General features: G+C 44.7%; 1 protein-coding gene across 5 annotated transcripts in view; it reads right to left on the bottom strand.

Moving 5' to 3' along the window:
• The window catches only part of KIF13A (kinesin family member 13A), a 185215-nt gene that overhangs the window by 93813 nt on the left and 76715 nt on the right, over window positions 1-14687 (bottom strand). For all 5 annotated transcript variants that reach the window (XM_084795083.1, XM_084795085.1, XM_084795084.1 and 2 more), the window contains one exon: window positions 2270-2330. In XM_084795083.1, the coding sequence (XP_084651209.1) occupies window positions 2270-2330 (61 nt within the window). The remainder of the gene's footprint in view (window positions 1-2269; window positions 2331-14687) is intronic.

The following is a 14687-nucleotide window of genomic DNA, read 5'->3' as shown; positions in this document are numbered from 1 at the left end:
CTAGCAGCTTGTAGCGAAACCAGGTGCCATAAATCCCAGCCCGGTGCATTTTCTTGCCAAGGTACTGATGCCAGTCGCTGTCCTGACCGTCATCACAGTGAGCCGATGAGACATATGAGGAGTCATCTTTCATGGGACAAGTATTAGGTAAAAGGTTTAGTAACACACACAGTGCAAAGGTGGGGGCCAAGCATTAGAACCCCATAGTCTGATATAAGAGCCCACATTCTTTAGGCACTCCAACCAAGCCCTGAGGTGCAGTTCCCAGTTCCAGGGGAACTTCCCAGTTTCACGTTGAAAAGCCAGAGGGTGGAGCATCTTGCAATAGCTTTTAATAAACAGAAAAACTTCACTGGGGATTTTATGCTCTGACGTAGCACACAGCACTTGAAGGCCCTGGCATCCTTGGCTCGCTCTACTCGTGCATTGACCAACCCCCCACTCAGCCTGCCAGACCCCAGTTTTGAGAGCTGCTTTGAGCGCTCAGACTCAGTCTCAATGAAGCCATTATTCATGGGGCCTGACAAATAGGTTGGTTTCAGGAAATCTGTGCTTTCCTCTCCCCATTTCCCTTATTTCTCACCAGAGAATAGGCGCTCCCATCTTAATGTTTCTATTCACAGTTAAGAATTGCTGTTTCTTTTAAGTGAAGAAAACAGAAATCACATTAGTGCGGAAACGAAAAATTTCATTTCCAAGCAATGCATTTTTTTTACCCAGATTCCGTATAACATTCAAATACCCAGGAGAACAGCAACCCTTTGCTAAGAGTTATGTAATAATGAAGACCTCTACAGAATAAGAAAAATGCTTCCCCTCCCCTCAGCATTGTAAAGACGCTTTGTTCTATGAATCAAGAGACCTTATTTCAAGGTTAGCTGAAACATACAAGTTGAATTGATCGTGCAACCAAAAACTGTGCCAATGTTAGGCTACCAGCACATTAAAAATCATTTTTTATCTACTTATAATTCTAACCATAGTGTTTATCAGATCCTAAATTCCATAGATATCTTCTCATCTGGATCCAATGAAGTTGTGCTTGGCTAAAAAGAAAGTCTGTGGGCCCTGAGGGCTACAGTACACAGTGGTATCTGCAGGCAGTAATGGAAGACATGTGCTGAGGGGACAGGGAGGGAGGAAAACGGTCTCTCCCACACATTGGCCAGGCCAGGCCAACAGCTTCAGTTTTTCACCACACTGGCCTCTACTTCTTAGTTCGGCTTTGAGAATTTCCTGTCACCACAGCCCCACTGCACTCTCTGCTCAGGCCCCTGCTAGCACCATGCCCAGCCCCCTCCCTACAGGAAACTCCAATGGAGTAACACTTAGAGGCACCTTCCGTCACTCAGCATCTATGGTCCTAGTCAACCCATAAGACACCCATATGGCATAGGGACATAAGAGCTGCCATTGCCATTTTATAGAAAGCACAGTGAAACACAGAGAAATTAAGCACTTATCCCAAAGAGCCACGGCAGGGTCCTGCGGTTATAAGTCAGACCTGACGTCAAGGTCCGCTGACTTGCCTTGGTACCATGACACTTCATTCCTCTTTAGATCATAAGCTCAACTTGTTGTTGTTGTTTTCTTTTTTAAAATCAACAATTAAAACTGGTATTTATGGTGTTACATACATACGTGAACATATGTATATATTTTGGAATAGCTAAATCAGGTGAACACACCTATCCTCAATACTCACATTTTCCCCTTTTAGGCTTAATTTATATGTTCACTTTCAATGCCATCTCTATATCTACCTCAGCAACTGTAGCCAGTCCATGCTGTTAACTCAGGGTTTCTACAGTGCTTAAAACTTATAAAGTTTAGGCTTGACCTGGGTATACCCCTGAGGCTATTGATACCCTTAAGAGGTGAACACTAAAAGCTTAAAGGGGTTTTGAAATGTTGGTGGTATGGGGTGGGGGGCTGCCAGAGCCTTGTTACTTATACTTAGCACTGCCTGGCCTAATGCAGGCTATGTAGATCAGCCTTGAACTGGAGGCAGTCCTCTTGCCTCAGCCTCCTCAGTGCTGGAACCACAAGTGAACACCACTACCTGTACCCCTTGGCTGAGGTTTTCAAACCGAGTCTAAGGCTGCTTGGCAAGAAAATGGCAGAGCCAGATCACCACCGCCTTTCCAGATCCACCCACCAGAATGGCAGAGTGGGCTTGAGACACGTGGGAAAATGAAAACTCCAGAATAATGAGAGAAAACACACCTAATGCAAGAGGCCAGAAGCCCAAATGAAACAGTCAACTTACCAGCATATTTTGTTGTGTTTGATTCATCCATGGACCAAAAACAATAATCAAAGGCAAACACCTGAATGAAAGAAAAAAATATTAAGGTTAAGAATTAGCTCTAGAGAGGTGACTCGGGCCAGGAAAATACTCAAGATAAGAGGATACTTTCTATTGTCTTGGTTTTTTTATTTTTTGTTTTTGTTTTGTTTTGTTTTGTTTTTGGTCTGTTTTTTTGAGACAGGGTTTCTCTGCAGCCCTCACTGTCCCAGACTCACTTTGTAGACCTCGAACTCACTGAGACCTGCCTGCCTCTGCTTCCTAAGTGCTGCAGCAGATTAAAGGCATGCAGCACTACTGTCCAGCAGGTCGCTATTGTCTAATGAGGAAAACTGAGGTGGTTTGGATGCAGTTTCCCTACAATAGTGAATTCATATGAAAACTACTATTTACCCAGAATTCTAAGAAGCAGACCATATCAACCAGGTATTTGATTTAAAAATACTCGCCCTGAGAACCTCTAGTAGTGTGCTCTGGAACCTTCCGGCTTGCTCTCCCACACCTTGTCAAGTAATGTGATATGAGTAGGTGTTTACTCACACACCAGTTCCTTCTCTTAGCCATCCACCACACATGCTGCCATCTCTAGTGCAGTGAAGGTCACCCCCCCCCTTCACATTCTGGGGTTCCCTTTTCCCCTCACTGTTCCAACATGCAATCCCTGGCTGATTATTTCTGATGACTCCGCCATCTGTTCTTGCAGACACTAACCCTGCATACAGCTACAGAATGCTGACCAGGCTCTTTCCACACAAACACTACTACCTGTGCTCTAGCCATTACTGTCAAATGTATTTAAAAAAAAAAAAAAAAACAATACTGCCCAGTTCATGTGCCCCAGGACAGCCCACGGAAGATGAGATCACACTGGAAACTGCACAGTTCTGATTCCCAGGGGGGAAAGCTTTTGAAATTCCTCCTTTCAACAACCATTTAAATGTCTGGCCTTCTCAGTTCTTGTTCTCGTTGGAGGGCGCTTACTAACAAATAATGTTAGCCTGCAAACTCGAACCTCTCAGGGCGGCCTCTTTCTGGAGCTGCACACTGGGGTTTTTCCCACCTGTGCAGGGATCCCCAACGTCTTCAACAGGCACTGGAAGGGACAGGCACTGAGCAAACTCAGCGGGGCAGTCCAGACTGGACATCACCAGCTCCGTGCCAACTGCTTCCGCTGCTCTCGCCAGCCCCAGTGGAGCATGGACAAGTCACACACCCACTCTGTTTCCATTTTCTTCTTTACGTCCACCCTTCAAAATGCTTTATACTGAAGGCCCAGGACAATGCATTTTCTTCCAGAAAACATAGCTTGATTACAACCAAAGGTCCCCTCCCCCCACCTTCTCTGAAGTCTCACAGAAATGCTTAATCCTTTTCTATGCTTTTATCTCAATTTATTTGTCTATTCACATGACACAAGTGGGCTCAGCCTTTTGATATGTCACATGCCACTGTCATCGACACACATGGTGGGTTGAATTCATAGCGACCCTGGCAGACTGGCCTGAGGGCTGCAGACTGGACTGGATGGAGGTGGATGATCTGTGAATGTCTTAGCTACACTTGTACCCTAAGTTCCCTGAAGGCACAACCAGAGCTAGTATATATTTGAATCCTGCAATATCTATATTCATTGCTTTGGAGTTATTTGTTGAGTGATTAATGGCCTTGGGATTTTGCAAGGAAGCAGGTACTTTTACATATAAAAGTCTTAGATGTGCTGGGGAGATGGCTCAGTAGTATTGAGTGCTTGCTGCACAATTATGAAGACCTGAGTTCAAATACCCAGAACCACAGGGTACTGTGGGGCATGCCTTCAATCCCAGTACTCGGGAGGCAGAGGCAGGGAGCTCTCTGCGAGTTCGTGGCCAGCCTGGTCTACAAAGAGAGTTCCAGGACAGTCAGGTCTATTTCACAGAGAGACCCTGTCTTGAAAAACAAAAACAAAATGCCCAGAACCTATGCAAAAAGCCAGATGTGATCACATGTACCTGTAACCCCAGCAATGAAGGAGGGGTGCAGAGTCAGGAGGATTTCTGGGCTACCAGCCTAGCTCTAGGTCCAATGAAAGACCCTGTCTCAAGGAGTAAGGGAGAGTGAAATACCACAACTCACGTACCTATGTCTAGCCCATCCCCCCTCCCCCTCCCTCGTTCTCTCCTTCCTGCCTCACTCTCAAACACACCACAAACAGAAGAAAAACAAAAGACTCACAACGCCTACAGTAGTTCCATCAGGACACACAGATGCGGGCATATGCAGTACACACAACTTAAACCATTAATTCCAGATTCAAATTTGATAGTGATATACCCACAAAAAACAACCTTCTAATGAACAGCTACGAGACAATAGTTTCAGCCACAAAGTAAAGAACGTTTACTGCCTGCAAGGGTTCTTTCAACGACTCAAAAGACCACACAGGCATAAATCCCCATAATCCTCCCGCCTCTGGGCAGGACTGAACTCCAACACTGCTCCCAAGAGATCTGTGTTGCTTTACAACATTTCCAGAATTGGAGTTTCTATTATCTCCCCTGCCTCTCATGAAATCGGGTAATATTTATCTCTCATCCTCAGGGCATCTGCCTCTGTCTTTTACCTAAGCCAGCTCCCCAACCTTACTGTAAATGGTCAGTGTGGGCTATTTTCCAATTTTTAAATATCTTCCCTAGTGTCCTCTGGATCACAATGGGGCTCTTCACTAGTGCCTACATAGAGTGGCAGTCACGCCCACCGTACACTGATTTTCACAGTTTGCTCTCTTGGATACTGTGGTCATGACTCTACTGGTTTCTGTATGCAGCGCCACTCCTTGAAATGAAATGAAATCCAGCCCAAGCTGCGGCATGCCCCTGCCAGTTACACTCACTGCCCGTTCTGCAGTACTTTCTAACAGTTAAGTATTTGAAGCTGTTTCTACTAAAAAGAAAAAAAAACCTACAAAATTAATTTTCCATATTTCTCCTTTACGTTCTAGACAAATATGAAAGTGCCACCAACGGTAAAGGGACTCTGAAGGCATTAGGAGATACCGGGGTTCTTTGCTTGTCAAACACAGACCTCTCCTTTAGTTGTGTGATGTCCTGAATTTGACAATGTTGGTCCTAGGCACTTTGGGATAGTAATCCCTCAAGCCAAATATGAAGTATAGTGTTGAAGTTATTATTATTATTTTTGTATAACAAAATACAAAATTGTATTTTTTGGTTCTCTTAGCTTATTTCTTAACCTGGCTATCATAGAAGTAATTGAGATTCTTTTATAATACAAGGCTTCACAACACAATCTGAGCAGTTTAAGTCTGTTCTTAATACTCTGTTTTTGAGCAGAACTAAGAAGTTTCTCTGTAGTTTTATTTTTATTTTTTTATAAAAGTTCTTGATAAGTTACTGTAAATTCTGTCCCTTGTTGGATGCCATTTGTGAGGTAGGATAACCTGGGCTACTTGTCTTGTCTTTTTTTTTTTTTTTTTTTTTTTTTGTGGCTCAACCTCTTGGTCTGTAAAATATATAAACTTTCAAAGGTATTATAGATTTTTTATTAATATATGTATGGGATGTATAGGTTATGCACTGAGCACAGTTCAGTTAAAGATGATTCTTTGTAAAAACAAATTTTTATCCATGCCATTTCAAAGGATGACATTATAAGTCCTGAGGAATCTGTAGCTGAAGATCTATAGGCCGTGCACCGTTGAAGTCCTGGCTGGAGACATCTTCATGTCTCAGTCAGTCTCTGAGCTGCTCCCATGTGGAGAGATCAGCAAATTATGTTACCTGATTGTTCTGCAGTTTGAAGTCATATAAGTTTAGACTGATATAATTTAGCAGTCTCCTTTTTACCTATGTCTGTTTTATTTTGACGCCTCTCAAAGGTGATGTATATTACCATTATCATATTGAAATTAAAGCAAGGTGTTATAGATCTTAAAAGCCTCTTCTGGGCTCCCTGGCACCTGTTGTATTAGGCCAAGCCACTACCTGTCATTGGTGAAAAAAAACCTCACGTTTAAAGAAACAAGCCAGTTGCCTGCCATCTTATCTAATAATTTTCATAATTGTTATTTACATATAGTAATTGTTATTGTAAGAAAAGAGAGAAATGTAGGCATAAGGTTATTGTGTAGTTTAAATTCTGATTTACTGTCTAAATGTTGTGTAAACTCCGCTCCCCAATTGTCCCCCTGTTACATCAATAAAGCTGCTTATGGTCAATTGATGAGCAGGGGAGAGAATAGGGCTGGATTTCCTGCCAGCTGGGGGTAGGGGTGGGGTGGGAGGGATGGATAGGAGAGGAAGCAGAGGAAAAGCCACAGGGAGCGGTCCAAGGAGAAAGGAGACCTGTTGTCTTCAGCAAAATCCCACTCTTACCTCTTAGCCCTGCGCGTGTAAGATGCACACCAGCACCAACTTCCTAGCAGCCTGCTGTACATCTGCTCCAGCTCCATCAGGCCCCTTAAAACACGTTAGCTCTGCATTTCTGTGAAAGCGCTGAGCACACAGTGAAGCTGCTGGGGCTGTTTTTAATAAGACAAACCCACTGAGTGACATATATCTTGAAGTAAGGAGGCTCCACAATTTGTGAGCAGCATGCCATACAGAATTCCTGCTTATTGAGAAGTGTGATCTCTGATGGCATTTCAGCAAAACTCAATTGTGCTTAAAAAAGAAAAGAAAGGAACGAAGGAAGGAAGGAAGGAACAAAGAAAGAAAGAAAGAAAGAAAGAAAGAAAGAAAGAAGCATCATACATGCTCTAAGGAGGAGCATCAGGCATCAGGGTTCTGAGAAATGTGGTCTGCAACTGTTTTCCTAACCCATTAAAAAAAAAAAAACAGATTCGGTGGTACAAGCCTGTAATCCTTGCACGTGGGAGGCTGAGGTAGGAGAGTCAAGAATTTGAGGCCAGCCTGGGCTACACAGAGACATCAAGAGCCCAAATCAACAAAATAACAAAAGGCAAGCATGAAGGTACTTCAACTGTATGGATTCTGTGGCTTTCTCCATTTCCCCCTCCCCCTTTTTTTTTTTTAAATCAATGTATTTTTATTTTACATGCATGCCTGTCTTGCCTACACCATGTGCAAGGGTAGACCAGAAGAGGGCATCAGGTTTTCCTTGGAGCTGGAATTACAAGCAGTTGTGAGCTGCCTGACATGAGTGCTGGGAACTGAGTACAGAACCTGGGTCTTCTTGCAAGAGTAGCGGGTACTTTTAGCCTCCAAGCCGTCTCTACAGTCCCGCTGTAGCCTTCTTTGATCCTGTCTAGTTTTGTGCCTTAGTTAAAGCCTCTACCCACAATTAGCCACAATGCTTTTACTTCAGGGAGCAGTCACTAAAGACCTTTACCTGCCACTCTCAGTTTGAGCCTCAAAATACTTGTCAGTTATACTTTCTGTCCTGTAGTTGCATAAATCTAGTTAAAAATATCAAACAGCTGGGCATAGTGGTGCACTCCTGAAGCCCCAGGACTTTAAGCTTGAGGCAAGAGGATCAGTCGTTCAAGACCAGCTTCACCTTGGGGATATGAGACCCCATACACCCACTCTCAAAAACGACAAAACAGAAAATAATTATTACTTTAAAAATGCATGTATTGTTTTAGAAAATAATTTTAACGTGCCTTTAATCCCTTTCCTGGGAGGAAAGTGATTAATCTAAGGCTGATTATGACACAATAATTTAATTTTACATGGAGAAAAGCTTGGAAAACAAACCTCCATTTCTGCAACCTGAGTCAAAGCATGTTTCAATGTTCCTTAAAATTTTCAATGTTATCTTAAATGTCATTCCTTTAGGAAATCTTGACTATGGATACTTCTTTTGAAAAATTCTTCTTCTTATGATGATGATGATGATGTATATTTATGATATGTGTGTGCAGGCCCTTGTACTATTATAGCACACATACAGGAGCCGGAGAACAACTTGTAGGACTCAGTGCCTTTACCTGGGTCCCAGAAATTACACTCATATCATCAGGCTTGGCAGCAAGCAGCGTTACCCCTGGAGCCCTGAGCAGCTTCAGGATACTTTAATTCCTCTGAACTCCATGCCTGCCTAATCACAGTTGTGCACGTGTAGACATATATCTCCACTCGTGTATGGTTCCCTCTGCTTTGCTATATTATTAATTATTAAGAGGTGTCTTTGCTGTCACGCTTTTTGATTCATCAAACAAAAAGACCACAAATTTGCATTTTAGTCTGTAACGGCTTCTTGGCGAATGTGCTGGCTAGTTTTATGTCAACTTGACACAAGCTAGAGTCATCAGAAAGGAGGGAACCTCAATTTTTAAAAAAATGCTTCTGTAAGATGGGGCCGGAGGCAAGCCTGTAGGGTACTTTCCTAGTTAGTGATGGATGGGGGAGGGCCCAGCCACTTGTGGTAGTGGTGCCAGGCCTGGGATGGTGGTGGTCCTGGATTCTGTAGTAAAGCAGGCTGAGCAAGCCATGAGAAAGCAGGTCAGTAAGCTCCATCCCCCATGGCCTCTGTGTCAGCTCCTGCCTCTAGGTTGGTACCCTGTTTGAGTTCCTGCCCTGACGTCCTTCAGTGATGGACTACAATGTGGAAGCATAAGCCAAATAAACCCTTTCTTCCCCAAGTTGCTTTTGGTCCTGGTGTTTCGTCACAGCCATAGTGACCCTGACCAAAACCATTCACTGAACAATCTTGTGGCTCTGTATTTTCACATATAATGGCTACTTAGATGTTATTTTTGTCTTTATGAACTCTCCCTTCTTTCCCAAACAGATGGTGCCACTTTCCTTATTCATCTGTCTATTCTGGTAAGGGCTGGCCACCTCCTCTGCTCTGCAGTCTCCACCAATGACCCAGGAGGCTTCTAGTACTGCACAGTGTGAAGCCCAGGGTTAAAGAAGAAGGGGGAGGAGGGGGGGAGAGGAGGGGGAGGAGGGGGAGGAGGGGGAGGAGGGGGAGGAAGAAACTGTGAGTGAACTTTTCTGTTGTGGATGGAAGGAGAAATGCTCCCTACAGGCTTACATGTTTTCACACTTGGTCCTCAGCTGACGGCAATTTTGGAAGGTTGTGGAAGCTTGTCAGCGGAAGTGGGTCACTGTGGGCAGGCACTGTGATCTTATTCCAGCCCCTTTCCTTCTCAGCTTCCTGACTTCGGACACATGTGACCAGCCTCCTGGCACTCCTGCCACTAAACCTTCTCTGCTATGAAGGACTCTAGGCCCTCAAACTATAAACTCAAATAAATCCTTCTTGCTGAAGTACCTTCCTCCTCTCAGACCGGTGAACTGTGCCATTCTTTACCCAGGTCGGCTCCTGCTGTTTCCCTGACTTCCTCCTAGTAAAGCAAATCCTCCCTTCACTGGGTTTTCTAAGTCAGCAGTTCCACCTCTCAGGTACCCAGTATCTACCAGCAGAATGGCTGCCGACAGAACGCCAAGAGCATCATAGGACCATAGGCCATGGTTATCACTGTCGGCATCATCTACGGATGGGCTGCTCTCTAGTACGAACACAATGTGTAGAACGTTGGTTATGGACCAGGCACCCAGTTCCCTGCTTCGTATCCTCATGTCATTTCTTTCTCCCATGCTAGGGAAGGCACAAGCTCAGAGTTCATGTAAGTTCATGTGCAGAAGGGCTGCTGCTCTGTACAGAAAACACTAGAGCAAAAAGCACGTGACTTCCTAGCTCCCAAATCTAAAGTGCTTAAGAAGTCTGCTCCATGTGGAGTCCCTCTGTTCTGGATGAGGGAGTGGGTCTCTCTCCTCTACTCCGGCCTCACTGCCTCTGTGAACCATGAACCCTAGGTTCACATCTGTAGACCCAACTGCCATTCACAGCCCATCCTATATGCTCTCAAATCTGTGCCCAAGATCACATTGCAAACCTCCATTTCTCCAGCTGTAGGAATACAGGCCTGCTGGCATTCTTCTCCCTTCCTTGCTTCCTTCTTTCCTTTTCTTAACTTTGTAGTTTGCAAGATGACAATAAGAGAGATGTTTCCGGTCTGCCCATATTTTACCATGTGATGTTATGAAACTGAGTCACACCAAAACACAAGGAATGTTCTATATTCCATTTCATGTTGACATTGTCAATGTTTCTTTTTTTCCTCTGTCCTATCATCAAAATTATTATAAAAAGTTACCCATCATATGTGTAACTAATATATGTGAGTTATATTGTTTTTGCATTAACCCTCACTTAGAAATCCCAGACTGAAACTGCACAGGAAGCCTGTTGATCCCAGGACCGCCATTGCTGATGCGGTCTGTAGAAGTCACTAGACCATCCACAAACTTCAGCCTGTGTCTGAACACAGCTGCCACAGGCCAGGGAGACGAGTACCAGAGCCATCAGCCTTACTATTGAGTTCTGCTGACAGCCCTCCCTTCCTGTTTAAAAGTCTGTCAGGTCATTGCTGCCTTTTCACAGTGTAATTAATCATTTCCTTCACACACACTTGTAACTACACAGCAAAGAATGTCTTGGGTTACACAGTCAGTTGCTGCCTGCCTGAAGACTTCAAAGCAGCTATTGGCACCTGCTACACACCCACAAGAAATAGGGCATTGCCCCCAAGCTCAGGGGCCTCATCATATCCAGCACAGGAGGAAACTATGCTCTCTGGCAAGTACTATCATAGACAGGGACTCAACATTCCAAGCGGGAAGAGGGAAGGTGTCTCTTAGGAACCCACCCATATTGTCATCCAATTAAAAAGGAAATTTGAAAACGGGAACTAACTAGTTTCTCCTAAACCTTGTGCCAAGACTTTAACAGCAGCACAGGGCTTCCACTTAACACCGCCTGTACATAAACTGGTGGTTCATACTCAATGATCCATGAACTCAATCCCAACTCCTTCCAATACTGTTCAGTTCACGTTTATGACTTTATCAGCCTCTCCCAACCTCCAGGCTGTTGAGTAGTGGGGGAAAGAGGCATCACTTCCTCCCCCTATGGGTGCTCTTTACTGCTTCTCTCACATCCCACTTAAACTTCTCCAACAATGTATTCAAAAAGGCAAAGTGGGCATTCGGTAAACATGGGCTATTCCTTTAACGAACACCTGATCTTGCAGTCTACAGCCCATCCGCCATCTTGACAAATGACTGCTGCCTATCACAAAAGGATAAACCACCTCACTCTGACATTAATTACCACAGGAGGGATTTGGACCTGGCCCCAAAGAGCTCACCTAATGTTCTTTCCACACTCTGTGGGATAAAGCCCACTATGTACTCCCAGAGAGAAGAGGAAGCTAACTGCCTTCAAGGCACCAGGTCCAAGGGCCCGAGGCAGCCCAGTGGCTGCAGAGTCAGGAGAGGACTGAGGAAGGTATGCTTCTGAGGATGTCAAGGCAGGATTCCGGAGGCTGTCTCTGGTCTCAGAGGCTTTCATAGTTCTGGAGAGCAAGCTGGACCATGGCCGAGACACATGGGAGATAATGATTTTCTCTTTGGGGTCTGAGAAGTGTGCAGCCTGGTACCTTACCACCTGCATCTACGTGCATCCTTGGGCACAGAACACAGTGACAATAACTGCCTCTCATTAAGGCCAGGCACAAAAGGGATGAGAGGTAAATAAGTGCTGAAGAAAAATTGAGACAAAAATACAGTAACGTGTTTCTGAAGGTTTTCGGAAAAAAATTAAAAATGAGCCAGAATGACAGTGTGTGACAGAATGTTCCAAATGACTCCCTGGGCTCCTTGAAAGGGTTCTGTGTTCCCACTATGGCCTTGTTACCTGCTGGACCTGCAGAAGAGGAATGTAATCCCTGATCCCACTACCACCAGGTTGGCCACGTGTATGCGAGCAAAGCACTGACAGCAGGCTCTGAGGAGCCGCGGATTGTGAGCCTCTGCCGCAGCATCGCAAGTCCCCCAGTGAGTCAACTCCTTCAGACTAGAGCCCAGACTGAAGCCACAGCTGACCTGGACTGACACCTGAAACTTTACAGAGACAGACCGTTGTTGTCTCAAGGCACTGAGCATTTAAGGGCGTCACTGCTGCCGTGTCACCCGGCACGAGCAGACCAACACAGGGCAGCTACAGTGCAATAAACCGGCCCTGCATTCTAGGCTGTGTTCCCCATTCTCCAGTGTATCATGCATCTGCAGCTCAGTCAATTTCTTGCAGGCATGCTACTGCTTATATAACCCGAGTACATGAAAATGCCAAATCACCTTTCTCGCCTACCAGATCAAGATCTGACTCTAAGATTTTTCTATAAGCTACGTTTTCCGTTAGTTTTGTAACGCACAACTAACCAGAGTGTGTGCAACTCATGACACCTTCTCTCTCCCCATGGGACCCCCCACCTGCCATCTCTAACCCCAGCACTGGGAACTGAACCCAGGGGACTCATGCACACTAGACAGGGGCTCTCCCCACTGAGTTACACTCCCAGCCCTTATGACTTCCTAACGTATCAACCGCTTCCTTATTTCTGTGTCTGTCTACATCACCGTCCCTACCCCAACGCTCTGACTCGGGAAACCTTGCACACACCTGCATGTCACCTCGAGGCTCCATGTTCAGCTCTGAGCTTTTCTTTCTGTGAAATCAGGAAGACCGAAGTGGTGACAGATGGTGTGTGGGAGAGCCCATCATCTGTTACTAAAAAATACCTAAAAATACCATGCGTGTCTGATCATCCACACTACGCTCAGTTCTAGAGAGCAGGGTCCGGCCCTCCGACCACTCTGGCAGGGATATAGGTAGACGGGGAAGGGCAGGCTGCCATTGAGACATGACAGCAGGACCCCAAGACCCAGACACAAGGGCAGAAGTTTAACCAGGAAGGACACCCGCAAAAGCTAAGACCAGGTGCTTGTGGCTGAGATGTAACTACGAAGCCATGTGTTTGTTGGAGCAACGCAGCCCAACAAGGCGGCAATGGGAGCCACATAAGTAATTCAAACTGTTTTCATAACATATTTTTAAGCAAAAGAGAAGACAAAGTTGTTTTAGTAACATATTTTAGTTAACCTAGTACATCCAAAATATTTATGCTACATTTTTTTTCTTCTTTCACCCTTGAAATCTGCTGTGTCTTTTATACTTACTACATAGCTCAAACCCCAACAGCTACATAGTGCATGCTCTGAAGCCTGGCCCAATACTTTGTTCTCAGAAGAGGCAGCAGGAGGCCACCACAGAATCAAAGACCAGACTGAACAAAATCAAATCTCAGCTGGCAGAGCTGTGCAGGTTCCCTCCTTGCTGAGAAGCATTTATAAAGATAGCTTTTAGTGCACTTACCAACATCCCTTTGTTTCTGAAGACAGGGTCTTACTGTGTAGCCCAGGCTAGCTTCAAACTCTAGGTCTCCTGCCGTACTGGTATTACATACACCTACCACCAAACAGGGCTGTCAGGGAGATCCTTTACACAATATGGGCTTTGAAAAGTAACTCTTTGAGCAGGGGCATAGCTCACAGCTAACATGTTTGCCTAGCATGTGCAAAGCCCTGCGTTTGAGCCTCTTCACAATTTTTTTAACTGAAAAATTTAATTCATACGGTTAAAATACTAAAAAAAAATATCATACAGTAAATTGTAAGATATTGTTTGCTCATAAATTTATAATTAGCAAATTGACTAAAAACAGATATCACCTGAACTAAATGACTGGAAGGTATTTTTATTTCTTCCCAAATGCTTCCTTTTTATTATCCTGCCCAATCAAACACAATGGATAAAATAACCTTTCTTTTCCATGTGCACCAGTGCCCAACAAAATCCAGCTTATCAAAAGATGGCTCAACCAACAAGCAACTACAATACTGACTTTGGACTATGACAGGCAGACACCTCCCATACCCTGACTCTTATAGACAAAGGCTCTCTTCTTCTTAGTCTACAGACATATAAGCCAGGGTCTCCATGTTTGTCTAAAGGGCTAATGCTCTGGAAGGAAACAGAGCTCACTCTCCTGCAGAGTGTTCATCAGGCCGGAGGATCAACAGGCAAGTATCCGAGATAAATGCTTCTCCACTCAGAACAACTTATAAAATCCGATGCTTACTAGACAGAGAACACCAAAACATTAGCCACATAGCAATTGCTATTTGGGGGCTTGTTCTCTGTCTGTCCATGAGCAAGGAAGCAGACAGACCCTGCTCCAGCTGACTTGTCCGTCTTTCCTTGCTTCACTCAGTAGCGTGTATGAGCCGTGGGCACTGTCCAGAGGAACCACTGCCTTTGTTACTGGCATGTAGCTTTGCCCACTCCAGAGTATCCTGGATTAATGATGGAATGGTAGAGCATCCAGCTTCTCCCATTGGCGTCTTCTACTTATTAATATGCACTGGAGGTTCCGCTGTGCCTTTCTGTGGGTGGGTAGCTCATTTCTCTTGTCCTTGAAAGATACTGTATCAAGAGATTGAACCAGGAT

This window comes from Acomys minous, assembly GCF_964271855.1.
Source record: "Acomys minous genome assembly, chromosome: 9".
Taxonomy (NCBI): domain Eukaryota; kingdom Metazoa; phylum Chordata; class Mammalia; order Rodentia; family Muridae; genus Acomys; species Acomys minous.
This window is presented reverse-complemented; position numbering and strand designations above follow the sequence as displayed.